The sequence below is a fragment of the Colossoma macropomum genome, unplaced genomic scaffold (genome assembly GCF_904425465.1).
Source record: "Colossoma macropomum unplaced genomic scaffold, Colossoma_macropomum, whole genome shotgun sequence".
Taxonomy (NCBI): domain Eukaryota; kingdom Metazoa; phylum Chordata; class Actinopteri; order Characiformes; family Serrasalmidae; genus Colossoma; species Colossoma macropomum.
The window spans coordinates 27,097,336-27,110,945 of record NW_023494786.1 but is presented as its reverse complement, the minus strand read 5'-3'; the positions used below and the strand labels follow the sequence as shown (position 1 = coordinate 27,110,945).

The following is a 13,610-nucleotide window of genomic DNA, read 5'->3' as shown; positions in this document are numbered from 1 at the left end:
AAAGGTTCTGCTATTGATACAAGTCACAGAGCCTTTTTTTTCACTATATAAAATGCTTTTTGCTAAGAGTGTACTAAAAAGGCATTCTTTGATTCCTAACAATAGTGGAACAAAAGTGGAAGCATTTTTTAAAAACTTCTTCCAATAACGATGTACAGTTTTTCCATCAGAGAAGAACCATTTAACCAAAAAACAAACAAACAAAAAAGGTTTGAGGATTCAACTGGTTCTTTGAGTTGTCATGGTTGTGTATATATATATATATATATATATATATATCCCTTGAAGAGCCCTATAGGTTTTTATACATGTGGCAGTTTTAGAGTAAAGAATTACACAGTAAAATCACACATAAATGAAAGGATAACTAAGGAAAATGAAATATATGTGTTTAGCAAGTTTGAAACAACCCAGACAGGCAGGCAGGAAATAAAATAATCAAGCTTGTCTTTGGATGTTTATTTTTCATGCCTCATTTGTCTGTATTGTCTGTGTGTGTTTTATTGTGTAGGAATGTCCCTCTATTATTCCCAAGTACGGAAAGCCATTGACAACATCCTGAGACATTTGGATAAAGAAGTGGGTCGCTGTATGATGCTCACCAACGTCCAGATGCTCAATAAAGAACCAGAGGACATGATAACGTGAGTTTTACACAGAACGCGTACAACAGCAGCACATGTGCCTGACTTACCTCACCTGCTCCAGCCCAGAGGACTGTACTATAATAGTCTCAACCCGCAGACGCCTTGAGTTATTACTCTCGTTTTGTTAATAGTTAATTACATAAATAATTAATATATATAATAATAATGATAAATAAATAATAATATAATAATGAATTATATTTACATTTGGTTTACATTCAGTTGGCAGGTTTGAGTCTGTGCTTTTATTCATTTCTGCATGTTTCCTTGTCAAACAATGACAAAAATAAGGCAAAAACTTTTGTTATGGCCGGTGATACCTGAGACTTTTCAGGGTTAACAGCCAACCGAGAAATATTGATAGGGCTACACGTTTTATTTATTTATATTCTGGTAGTTAAACGCACTAAAAATACATACCTTGCAGTTTTACTGTTTAAATTGGGCATAGGCAGATAGGAATAGTTACAACGGATTACCATGAATAATGCACGTGTCCCCAAAAAAAGTTGCTAAGAAGTGTTTCTTGCCATGGAAGAAATATTTTCGGTCGCCTAAAGGCCCTTTGCCAGTGGCCCTTTAATAAGCAGTTGAATTGAAGCCACTCAATTGAAAGTGCTTTTTGGGTTCTTTTGGGTTTTTTCTAAAGCATTGCTCCAGAGAACCACCTGTACTCTTAAAAGTTGCACTCTTAAAAATAAGTTGCACTCTTAAAAATAAGGGTGAACGTGCTCAGGCCCCACATTGTTTCTGTCTGGACCAGCCGCAGAATGCTTCCACATAACTCAGTCTGTTGTGTAATGTTGAAATAGTGTTGCCAAATTTTTGCTCAGCTGTTTTTGACCCCTGTGTTCTCTGGCAGCGGTGAGAGGAAGCCGAAGATTGACCTGTTTAGGACGTGTGTGGCTGCCATCCCACGCATTCTGCCTGATGGCATGAGCAAGCTGGAGCTCATTGACCTGCTGGCACGGTGAGTGTGTGTGTGTGTGTGTGTGTGTGTGTGTGTGTGTATGTGAGTCTTTGTTTTCCTATTTTGTCAGGTCAGACATGTCAGACTTTGTCAGGAAACCAGAGAAAAACAGAGCTAATCTAAAATGTCAGGACAAACAAAAGGCGCTTGGTAAGGGGCTTTTTACCAAAGGTCCATGTTTCATTTTCTTAAAACCGAAAGAGCAAAAATATTTCTTTTTCACTACAGGGGTAAATGGTGGGATTAGGTGTAGGATGAGGCTTAGAAAAAATTCTAACTATCAAATTATTACATATATGTACTTACATATATTTAATAGTTACAACACAGGTTAAATATTGTTTCTTACATGTACATAATATACATGGGGCATATTATTATTATTATTAATATTATTGTTATTATTATTATTATTATTATTATTAGTGTGGTAATGCACAATTACTTTGCAAAACAACATATAGAAAACACAGAGACATTTGGAAGCAAGTGCTTGGACTGATAAAGTAAAAATGGAACCTTTTGACCACAATCACCACCAAAAGTTAAGTTAGGGGTAAAAAGGGGCAGCATTTGATGAATAGAACACTGTGTCAACTGTTAAGCATGTCGTTGTATTATACTTTGGGGTTGTGTAGTAGCCAGTGGCTGAGGCTGAAATGAGGCTGGGTTCTACAGCAGTACAATAATTCAAAATGTATCTCAAAGATCCAGTGTGAACTACTTCAAATGACACAAGCTGAAGCTTTTGGAACGGCCCTTAAAGTCCCCTGACTTGAGCATTGTTGAACATCTGTGGGTTGATCTTAAACATGTAGAAGAACTAGAAGTGTTTAGCAAGGAAGAGTAGTAAAAAATCCTAAAACAAGAATAGAAACGACCCCTAACTGGGCTACAAAAAGCATTTACAAGCTGTGATGTCTGCTAAAGGGGGAGTTACTAATTACTGACTTATTAGGGTGTCAAAACTGTTTTTTTAAGCTAATCAGATCTGAAATAACTGTGCATAAACAATTAGACTTACATATGTTACATACATATGTTTCAAAGTCCTGGCAGCCTCATGGATAGTGTTTCTCAGGAATGCCCTGTCTTGTGTTCGGGTCATGAGGCTTCTGAATGGCTGGTTCATGATTCCTCTGATTGTCTTCTTTCATTTGGTTGCTGGTCGTCCTCTTTTACCTTCAACTGTTCCAGGCTTTATGGTCTTTTGCAATGAACTGGTTCTTCTCAGAATATGCCCAAAAATAGTTTCAGTTTGATTATGCGTGTTTGTATATGCTGGCATATGTGTGTGTGTGTGTGTGTGTGTGTGTGTGAGAGAGAGGGAGAGATAAAGAGGAAAGCTCAAAACCTCCCTCAGCCGCTGGTCAGGTTTCTCAGAGGCTATTCGGTAACATGAGCTCTTCCTGGCCTGCAGATGAATTGGTAAGCTCAGTGCAATCTGAGCAGAGAACTGGTCTAATTGGACCTAATTCCTCATGTTTAAGCCATTAGGTCAGCCAGGCTCAACTGACTGGAGCTGATCTCTCTCTTAAGCTTCACTGCTGCATGTGCCGTAATGGGAGATCTTGGAAAAGCCCATTATTTATAAGTGCTGAAACTTAAAGTACTGTTTAATGTCCATGAAGTTTCTTTAAAAGGGGGGTTTAGAAGGCTGGGCATACTGTTCCAGCTCATGGCTGTGAGTTTTCAGAGAATATTACTCAAAACTTAATCATTCTGCTGAAAGATTTTCCTCTTGTGTTCATTCATAATTCACTAATGCGCATGATGAAATACAGCCAACAGCAGCCCTTCTGTTCGTTCTCTTCAAATGCAGTTTGATAGCACTGTTAAATGATTGATCATTCTAGTTTCCTTTAACTTTCAAAATGAGGGTTGGTTCAGATCTGCAGAGCTACACTGCCTGTCAGCTAGGTTTTCAAAATGTTTTAATAAAAGAGCTTGTTTTCTTTGTAACTTAGAGTAACTTAACACATGTAACAGAAGGTTGGATGCATAAACTCTAAAACTAAAGCAACAACCAACAAACACCCTACCTTGGGAACAATGCCAAAGGCAACACATCGTATCTCCTTGTTGTGATGTCAGCACTCATCGGCAACCTTTCAGGTGGTTGAACCTTTGGCCCAAAAGAATTTCAATAAGTGCTTTCAATAAAAGTTTGGAAAAGATTTTTTTTTAGTTATTATTTAGGTCAAACCTGCATTTCATACCAAGGAAGATACCTTAATGAACATAATGAATGTGTTGAAGATAAATACCCAAAGAATTAGCGCATGGCTGTTGTATGCAGTTGTTTTTTTCTACATAATTGAAAAGCACCAATGAAAATCAAATATTAAAATTCTTTCACAAAGCAGGCCAGGTGTACGTAAACCTTTGACTGGCTGTGTACAGTACTGTGCAAAAGTTAGAGACCACTTGTCATTTATTTGATTTCCAATCAACAGTGCATGTTATTCCATTTTCAGCATAAAGAAAAAAGCAGAAAACACATATTTAACCTCAATGACCGAATATAATATCATTCTTTAACATTTAGTGTTCATCTTTTGCTTTTATTACAGCTTACATTCTGTGAAACTCACAATCACTACGAAAAAGTCATGATTGGAGAAAAAAGGAGCAGCATTTGATGGAAAGAACACCGTGCCAACTGTAAAGCATACCATTGTATTATACTTTGGGGTTGTGTAGTAGCCAGTAGCTGAGGCTGAAATGAGGCTGCGTTCTACAGCAGGACAGTAATTCAAAATGTATCTCAAAATCCACTATGAATTACTACAAGTGACACAAGCTGAAGCTTTTGGAACAGCCCTTAGATTCCCCTGACTTGAGCATCGTTGAACATCTGTGGGTCAGTCTTAAACATGGTAAAAAAAAATAGTTTTAGCAAGGAAGAGTGGTGAAAATTTCTAAAACAAGAATAGAAAGACTTCTAGCTGGCTGCAAAAAGCCTTTGCCTGCTTTGATGTCTGTTAAAGGAAGAGTGAAGTACTAACTTAGTAGGGTGTCCAGACTTTTGCACATGCCATTATTACTATTTCTTCCATTTTTTTTAAAACTAATCAGATCTAAAGTAACTGTGCGTAAACGTTTGCACTTACATATATTGCATACATGTTTTTATTACTTTCAAGAGACTCACTTTTAGTTTCTCAAAGAAATCTGCAGGTATATTTTTCCACTCCTCCAAAGTTCAGTCTTAGAGGTTGGTTGCATTTCCTGCATCTCATGATCCAAATGATCCCAAACACATTCAGTGATGCTGAGATCTGGACTCTGGGGTGGTCAGTCCATTGTTCTGAGAACACCAGCAGCTTCTTTGCTTTATTTGCAGATGTTTATCTAAAAAATTAATCAGCTACACATCCTTTCAGAGTCATAGCGCTGAGTTGTCTTCTCATAGTGGAAAGATGGACAGAAACACCTGTGAATTCTTTCAGATCTGAAGCAAGAGCTTAATTTTCTCCTCTCTCACACAGTTTTGGTGATCTACCAGGTCTTGTATGACTGTTAGGAGTCGTCCATCTCTTGAAAAATGAATCATTTTTTTTCTAGTTTTTACTGGAAATTAAATAAACGAAGGGTTGTCTCTGATTTTTACACAGTTCTGTACGTTTAACACATTGGACAAAACAAAATCCCTTTTTTCACTGCTATATATCAAGTATCTCTGATTTTCTAGGCAACATTTAACAAATAGCGCAAGTGAATCTGGCCTGGAGTGGACAGTGTTTATTATGTGTAGCTAAAATATATCAATATTTTCACCTTATTTGACCAGTATTTAATCATTTAACTTAACTTTGTGTACTCTGTTCACAGGCTGACCATCCACATGGATGATGAGCTGCGCTTGATAGCCCAGAATTCCCTTCAGAGTCTGCTGGTGGACTTCTCAGACTGGAGAGAGGAGGTTCTGCTGGGCTTTAGCAGCTTCCTGCTGCGCGAGGTTCAGGACACACACCAGGCCCTGCTGGACTCCTCCATCAAACTGCTCCTGCAGCTCCTCACACAGTGGAAACTGGCCCTGCTCGCGTCCAGCAAGAGCCTGGACACGGCTAAGATCTGCTCTGCTGAGGTACCGTATGGAGAGAGATATATTTATCCATGTCACCATATGGACACCCATATTTATCCACATCACCATTGTTACAGTGCAGAGTGTGAAGAGTGTTGAGCAGTATGATGTTTGAAGAGTGATAAGATGTACAGAATATTTTTGCGCCTTTATTGGCTTTGAAATTGAGATTTTAGGTGGGCAGATGATGGACAAGTGCTTAGTGAAATGTAGCTGAGGGCAGTTAATAGGCTTATTACATACTAAGGCTTATTATTCAGTAACTACAGGGGCTTCAGTGCAAACTGTCTGAGCTATCATTAGGTTACTGAAGTGTGTAATAAAACTTAGTAGTTAGGTAGTAGGTAGGTAACACCCTTCATTTATTTAATTTCCAGTTATTTAATTTCCAGTTAAAACAGTTATTTAATTTCCAGTTAAAACAGCCATTAGGTAAAAGGGTTTCATTTTACAGTGTCAGAGAAAAGACAGAAAATATGTATTTAACAGATTATTTCAGTGTTTAGTGTGTCCACTCTTTGCCTTCATTACAGCCTCTGTTCTTTTCAGTAGGTTTGGTTTCAGTTTTTTAAACGAAATCTGCAGGAATATTTTTCCACACCTCCAAAGTTCAGTCTTAGAAGTTGGTTGCATTTTCTGTGTATGATCCAAGTAATCCCAAACACAATCAGTGGACTTTTTCAGATGTTCTTCTTCTTTTTTCCATTTTTGTAACAGCTACACATCCTTTCAGACTCATAGTGTTGAGTTGTCTTCTCACAGTGGAAGGATGGACAGAAACACCTGTAGATTTTTTCAGATCTGAATCAAGACTGGAGCTTGATTTTCTCCCCTCTCTCAAAGATGAAAGCTTTAAGTGCTGTGTATCTGACAGGGACAGTTTTGGTGGTCTACCAAGGCTTACTCGATGTTAGGTGGCCCATTTTCTCTGTATCTTTTAATCATTTTTTTAAATTCCAGTTTGGAAATTTAAAATATATATTTTCCTTTGAATGTCATTTGACTTTCCTAGTTTATATCTAATGTCCTCAGAAGTATCTTCTAAAAAATATTAACATATTTAATGGCTGGAAATGGTTTTGGAAATTAAACAAATAAAGGGTGGTCTCTGACTTCAGCACATGTTGTAGGTACTTGCATACACATGGGACATGCGAATGACCACATATACTGTAGCTAAAAAAAAACAATACAGTCTTTTTATATGAAAACAATGTGTGTGTTAGTTATTGCAGGGGGGCTCCAGCTCCAGGCTTGTTCCAGAGCGTGCTCCTCACTCTGCAGTGCTACATGCTCTGGAGGGTTTGGCTCTGGTACTGCTGTGCTCTTGCCACACGGCCACACGCAAACTGGCTGTGGCCATCCTCCGAGAGGTCCGCCTCATCCTCCTGACCACCGGACACAGTGAGGTCAGAAATGCCTCTCACACACTGCAGCTTATGTCTTTTCTAGTTTGTGGGCAGTAATTGCCAGTTTAACAGGCCTTAAAGGAATAGCTTGGTCAAGCAAGCAAATGTGGCTAAAAGTGCATAGGAGTTAGTAGCCATCACTTAGCATCATTTAATTTGCTAAGCCAGTTGGCGGCTGTTTGTTTTCATTCATTTTTAGGAACATTAGCAGATTTGACTAAACCATTCCTTAAAGGTCAGCCATGCATTAGCAGTTGACATTGTTTTGCAGAACCTTAACCAGCAATGGCTTGAATGAAGTCATTAGGTATTATTATTAAATGAAATAAATTAGATTTATTATGATGTCTTTTTGTTTAGCCTGATAGGCTTTGTGCTTTTATTTGTGCCACTGGTTCGTGATAATTTGCTATACCTAAATGGTGGTTCTAGACATGGTAAATATAAGCTGTGGGCTTATTATTCAGTTGTTAAAGGGGGATTCCAAAGATTTTACTGTATGTCTCAATCATTGAGATATAAACAAAATCATTTCAGAGAGCTTTAACGGGAAATGATTCATTCAAACTTAATAACTCAGATTTATTACAGGGGTTACAATGTCTGCTATGTAAATATAGGCATTTTATTTACTATCCAAAATTACCAGTGAACCTACACATGTCTTAAAAGAAATGCTAATAATGGAAAAGTAGTAGAAAATTCCAATAATAGAGGTTTTCTAAATAAAAAATATATATTAAAAATAATAAATATATAATAAAAATAATATTGTGTTGTGCTTTGGGCCAAAACTTCAGGCATCAGGCAATGTATTGATGTTATATGTTTGTGTGAGGGAGCTTCTAGAGGCATTAAACACACTAGATGTCTGGTTCCTATTACAACCACAGTGAGCAATCTGACTCTACATGTTTCTTAGAATAGATCATTTCACATCAGACCACTCTTTGACTTGACATGACTTTATTAACATCTTAACCATAAAATTCTTCAGAAATTTAGGAGAATTGGTGGAATTCCCCTTGAAAGCATCTGAGTTGTTATTCAGTAATATTTTGGAACTAATATGTAAGTCATGTAAGAGAAGAAATGAAGTGTGCATATGGGGCATTAGGGATTAAGGGCTTGTCCAGTGTAAACACGGTACTGCTAGTTTATGAAAGCTGGCCTGTGGTGGGTGTTTGTATACTGTGCAGGAGGATGAGCGGCCCATGCTGGACGTGCTGGATCAGGTGAGCCCGGTGGTCCTGGAGAGTTTCGCCCATGTGGTGAGGGACTCGGTGAGTAGCTCTTTATGTTTTAGCATGTTAGCTGGCTCTCCTGAGTGCTGTGCTGAGGGAGGCTGAGCCACGACTGAACAGAAGCAGCTTCTGTACAGCCACAAAGTCTCCTCTGTTTGCTGTCTATATGAATTTGTATTTGGCTGGATGTTTAATATGCGGGCTGTGTGCTTCCACTGTTCCCTTTCCACAGCAGCACTGATGGTGATCCTTTACTCATGGAGAGTTATCGGTTTTTTGTATTTTGATGACTCAGCTTTTCAAATCAGAGATTTTGGACTTTTATTTTAGGATTATTTACAATAAATTTGTGTAATATTTACATATTTCAGCACAGCACCTCTGCCAGGTGATGCAATCTAAGATGTTGCAGATTAATTTATTGAGGGTTTTCATGCAGTCTGACAAATGTATCATTGCACTTTTTTAAATGTCCAGAACTTCATCAATATATCCTTTTTATGTTCCAGCTCAAACAATATATACAGCAATCTAACCCATTAGAAGCCTGAAGTTATGTGATATTGTTTTTTTAAATGTATTTACATAATTCCATAATTAATTACACAGTTATTACACAATGTAATACGGTTATGCTTAGTTAACGTTCTGTATTGTCTCATTCATACCTGCAAACACTGAAATATCGCAAAAAACGATGTTTTTTTTCTTCCTGTAGAACTGCTGTCTGTGCACAACAATATCTTTCTTTGAATTTACACCATAATGAACTATTTTGGAGGAGAGCTTTTTAACATGACATATATAGAACATTTTTAATGAATCTATGAATAAAAAGTTTGAAATTGTATTGAATCTATACGAGGGAGGATACAGACTTGTATGATGAACCAGACATTGGTTACTTCAGTAGGCGTAGTTTTAGCAGTGTTAAACTAACCCCACTGTGTGGAGGCTGTACTTCAGTCTTGCTAGATCTCACTTTGAGTTACTTATATTCTATACTTTTACTTATGGTGTACTTATTCAATTATTCTAAAGCATATATATATACTTATATATATTTGCTTTGGAATAGTGCTACATTACAGCCACAGAGAGAGTGATTAAAATAATATAGTTGTTTATAATTTTATTTTCAAACAGCTCTTTATTACAATATTACAGAACTGAAAACCCAAAACAACCCCCTTTCCCTCTTCTATCAGGATGATTCTCAAGAAAAATCTGTTACATAGCCATAAATGTTTAAAATAAAGTTCTACCTGTTTTGGAGTTGAAATATTCCGTTTTTTTCCTCAACAATATTGACGGAATATATATAGATGGGAAGGTGTAAGATTTACAGAACCTGGAGTAAACTGGATTTTCATAGGTGAACAAGCAATTCAGCATTTATAAAAGTGTTTTTATTAGTTTTTATTTATGTGTTTGATTGTTTGATATGAAGAAAGCTGCAGTTGTGTCTTTTTTATCTCAGCACAGCTGTCTTTGTCATTCCCTCATTGCTTGCTAGCAGCTCAACACAGTCACAACATTTCACAGCGAAAGTGACACAGAGATTTTTTTTTCTGTTAGTTTCAATGAGCTACGAGTGAGAAATAATTACTGTCTACATGCTTTTGTTTTCAATTGTAATAACTGTGCCTTCTGACGTTTAATGACAGTGTAAATATTTTATGCTTATCCTTTAAGTTTAGCTGTTACTTTAGACATGTTGCAATTCTCTGACTGATAAGTTTCCTCCCCTCAGATGTCGGTGCCAGTGGGCCAGCAGGCTGACCTGCAGTGGCTGGTGGAGTGGGGCGGGGGGCTCCTCAGCAGTCACTATGACGTCCTCAGCCCATCGAGGGTGTGGGTGGTGGCTCAGTCGGTGCGGGACCCCTGGGCCCTGTGCCTCTTCAGCCTGCTGAGACAGGAGCACTTGCCCAAACACTGCCCCACAGCCCTGAGCTACGCCTGGCCCTACGCCTTTACCCGCCTGCAGCTGCTCATGCCTCTGATAGAGCCTAGGTGAGCAATTAACGTCAGCCTGAGCTAGAATTCATTTATACTATGTACACTTTTGTACTATGCCTGTACTACATTTACTATGTAATAGAGCATGACTGATATATCTGATGAGTTCAGCCGATGTTGCTGGCATTGGCAGAACTCCTGCTGATAAAACACCATTTATATGAAATAATATGAAACATAATTTGAATAACTTGAATAATGGACAGGCCTCATATCATGGAAACGTACTATTCACTCCACAGTCCATTCAATGCAAATAGGAAATCTAAACTGTAACAACAGCTTTGAATTAGCTGTTTTGGTGGTGTCACGAAAACCAGTGCATTTACATATATCCACCTTTTCAGCCTACATAAGTTTAGCCCCACCCATTCACAATGAAGTTGGAAGGAGTGAATGCTTTTTGAATAAGGCACAATACAGGGTGGCCAATCAGATCAGACGTTATTTACATCAGTCTTAAAGGCAAGTGAGTCCAAATGCTCATTTAAAAATGAATGATAGCTGTTTTTAGTACATAAACCCACACAAACAAGAAGTGGACTTTAGAGGAAAAAATTAAGTAGAAGAAAAATGTATAATATAGACCCTCTAAATTTACTCTTGTGTAAGAATTCATGTTATTTAACTGTCTTATATGAAGTTTTAACTCGGTGGGTAATGTTCGGTTTAACTAAAACTATTGGATTTTCCTTTATTTTTTACCATATCAAAGCCCCAGGGAATCTAAATCAATGTTTTCATTCTAATTAGGTCAATGTTGCTCTTATAGGCACATAAAATAATATGTAAAACATGCTATGAATAATTGTCCAATATATCAATTAAATGACCAATGTATTTTGCCAAAAATTTCTCTCTTTTTAATACAAACTGGAAAGTCCTAAGCTTGAGTAAAGCTGATTTGAATGCTAGGCCACGTCCAGGCAGTCATCTTATAGATCTGGTCAGCAGTTTTTTAAGTAAGTCATATTTCTATCTTTTTTTTTTTAAACTTTGTTGAATGTTTATTATAACACTCAGTCTTAGTAGCATTCAAACATTTTTACTCTGTTTTCCCTGGAAAATGATGTTGGACAGATGTTATTGGTTATCAGAGGTTTTAGCTCTTTAAAATCAGTATAACTGATATTGGTCATAGCAGTCGTGTCTTAATTGAAATGGTATTAATGTAGGTATTACTCAGTGCTACTTTTTTCTTTTTGGAATTATCTGAATGGTAGGCAGTATAGCTTATATACTCACAAAGTTTAGAATTCTTAAACTTTCCTAAAAACACTTACACATAATAGAATTAGTATTCAGACTGCTGTATTTTCGTCCATTTATGTGGTTATTAATGTGAGTTAGTGGACTCCTGCTATCCAAGTAGTGGGAGAGACACAGTACGGACATCTGCTAGGATTGCCCTCACTCCCCAGAGGCTCTTTAAGACCTTCTACTATTAACAACGTTGTTAATGCCTACTAGCAAGTTTTCACATCTATTTTTGCTACTACAGTTGGCACTTGCTTTTTGTCTTAGAGGGGGCCTTACTGCATGGCTCTCTCAGTCTAAATCACATGGGCTTAAGTTTTCTCACATCAACACATGTTATCTTCTTCTACCCAGTTTGGTATCTCTCTTGTGCTGAATACAAGGTCAAATGAAAGCTGTTTTTATGAATGCAGTGCTGATCATAAATTTGTTTTTAATATCCCGTTAGCAACCCTGCTAATGCTAAGAAGACGAGTGCAGCAGGCTCAGGTGACAGCTTCGTCTCTCTGTGGAGGAACTACCTAATCCTGTGCTTCGGTGTGGCCAAGCCGAGCATTATGAGTCCTGGCCACCTCCGAGCCTCCACGCCTGAGATTATGACCCCGACCAGTGACAGCAGCAGCGGCTACGACAACAAAGTGAGTGCCTGCAGTCAGTTATGAAACAGGTTATAAACAAACCATTGCGTTACAGCCTGTAACACTACATGTCATCCACGAGCAGACCTGGTCCTGTAGTCACTGTTATGTTTAATAAAGGTAATGTTTTTGAAAGTACACATTTAAAAAATTAACAAAATTCAGACAAAATTCAGACTTCTACTATTGTTTTCAGCTATGTGATGTTCTTTTGTTCATTTTTATGGTTAACAGTATGTCATACGTTGTCAGAAACTACATAAGCCACAGGTCTGTTTTAGATAGAACTCAATGAGAAACAGGCCAGTCTTGATGTATAACGTATAATGATTTGACTTTCCGTAGTTACCTCTAATGTCTGTAATCCCTCTCATTAAATGTTCAAGCATTCCTTCACTATATTGACTGGATGTGTTGTGGATCAGGTTGTTGGGACTCCGTCAGTAGCGTGGCTCCTGAAGCAGCTGGTTCCTCTGATGCGCTCTGAAAGCATTGAGATCACCGAGGCACTGGTGCTGGGCTTCGGCCGCACAAACTCTCTGGTGTTCAGGTACTGCTCACCTGTTTCATAACCAGACAGCTCATTTCCCACCGTCTCAGCTACTTTTATATACTTTAATATGCTCTTGTCTTATTTGTCGTTACTCTCATAACATGGTAGTTTCATAGTAGTTCGTAAAGTTGTTTAAAGTGGTTTAACCCCTTAAAATCACAGGCTTGTTGCATACTAAGGCTTATCATTCAGTGACTTCAGTGTCAGCTGGTTGGTTAGGTTACAGAAATGTGCAATAAAACTTTGGGTGTTCCGGCGGGCCCTGGCTGTGTAAGGAGTCAATGCAAAAGGGTTTTAATGTGCAAAATTCAAAATTCATTGTAGTCAGTTTTTTTTTATAGCTTGGCTTTTCAGCAGCTGTTACACTGCAGACATGCGATTAGAATTGATAGCACTGTTTTGACATACCATCTGTTCTAAACATACCTGTTGCATCTCAAATAATTTACATACCTGCCATGGTTTTGAACCCTGTACCTCTCCAAATTCCAGAAAGCTCTGTGGAGGCTAAATACCAAGAGTGCTTGACGCAGGCTCATTTAAAAGCGCACTCAAAGACATGTTTCAGTACACAGTTGCAAACAGTGTTGGGTATTTACTCAAAAAAGTAATCCATTACACATTACTAATTATTTCTCTCTAATTAATTCACTCTGTGGATTACTATACTCATTACATCCTGGAAGAAATCTCACTATTCATTACTTTACACTAAATCACTCTCTATTCTCTTCTGAGCTGCTAGGTTGCTTACTGAATTTGCAGTAGTGAAACTTCTCAAGC

The 13,610-nt window shown here is 37.8% G+C and overlaps 1 protein-coding gene across 7 annotated transcripts in view; it reads left to right on the top strand.

Annotated features, from left to right (window-relative positions):
* The window catches only part of frya (furry homolog a (Drosophila)), a 158,226-nt gene that overhangs the window by 76,729 nt on the left and 67,887 nt on the right, over window positions 1-13,610 (top strand). For all 7 annotated transcript variants that reach the window (XR_005007006.1, XM_036565238.1, XM_036565208.1 and 4 more), the window contains exons 16-23: window positions 512-644; window positions 1,510-1,617; window positions 5,452-5,707; window positions 6,934-7,116; window positions 8,316-8,399; window positions 10,114-10,373; window positions 12,085-12,274; window positions 12,700-12,824. Coding sequence is in view for 6 of the 7 variants with exons in the window: in XM_036565238.1 (XP_036421131.1) it covers window positions 512-644; window positions 1,510-1,617; window positions 5,452-5,707; window positions 6,934-7,116; window positions 8,316-8,399; window positions 10,114-10,373; window positions 12,085-12,274; window positions 12,700-12,824 (1,339 nt within the window). In the remaining variant the exon portion in view is untranslated. The remainder of the gene's footprint in view (window positions 1-511; window positions 645-1,509; window positions 1,618-5,451; window positions 5,708-6,933; window positions 7,117-8,315; window positions 8,400-10,113; window positions 10,374-12,084; window positions 12,275-12,699; window positions 12,825-13,610) is intronic.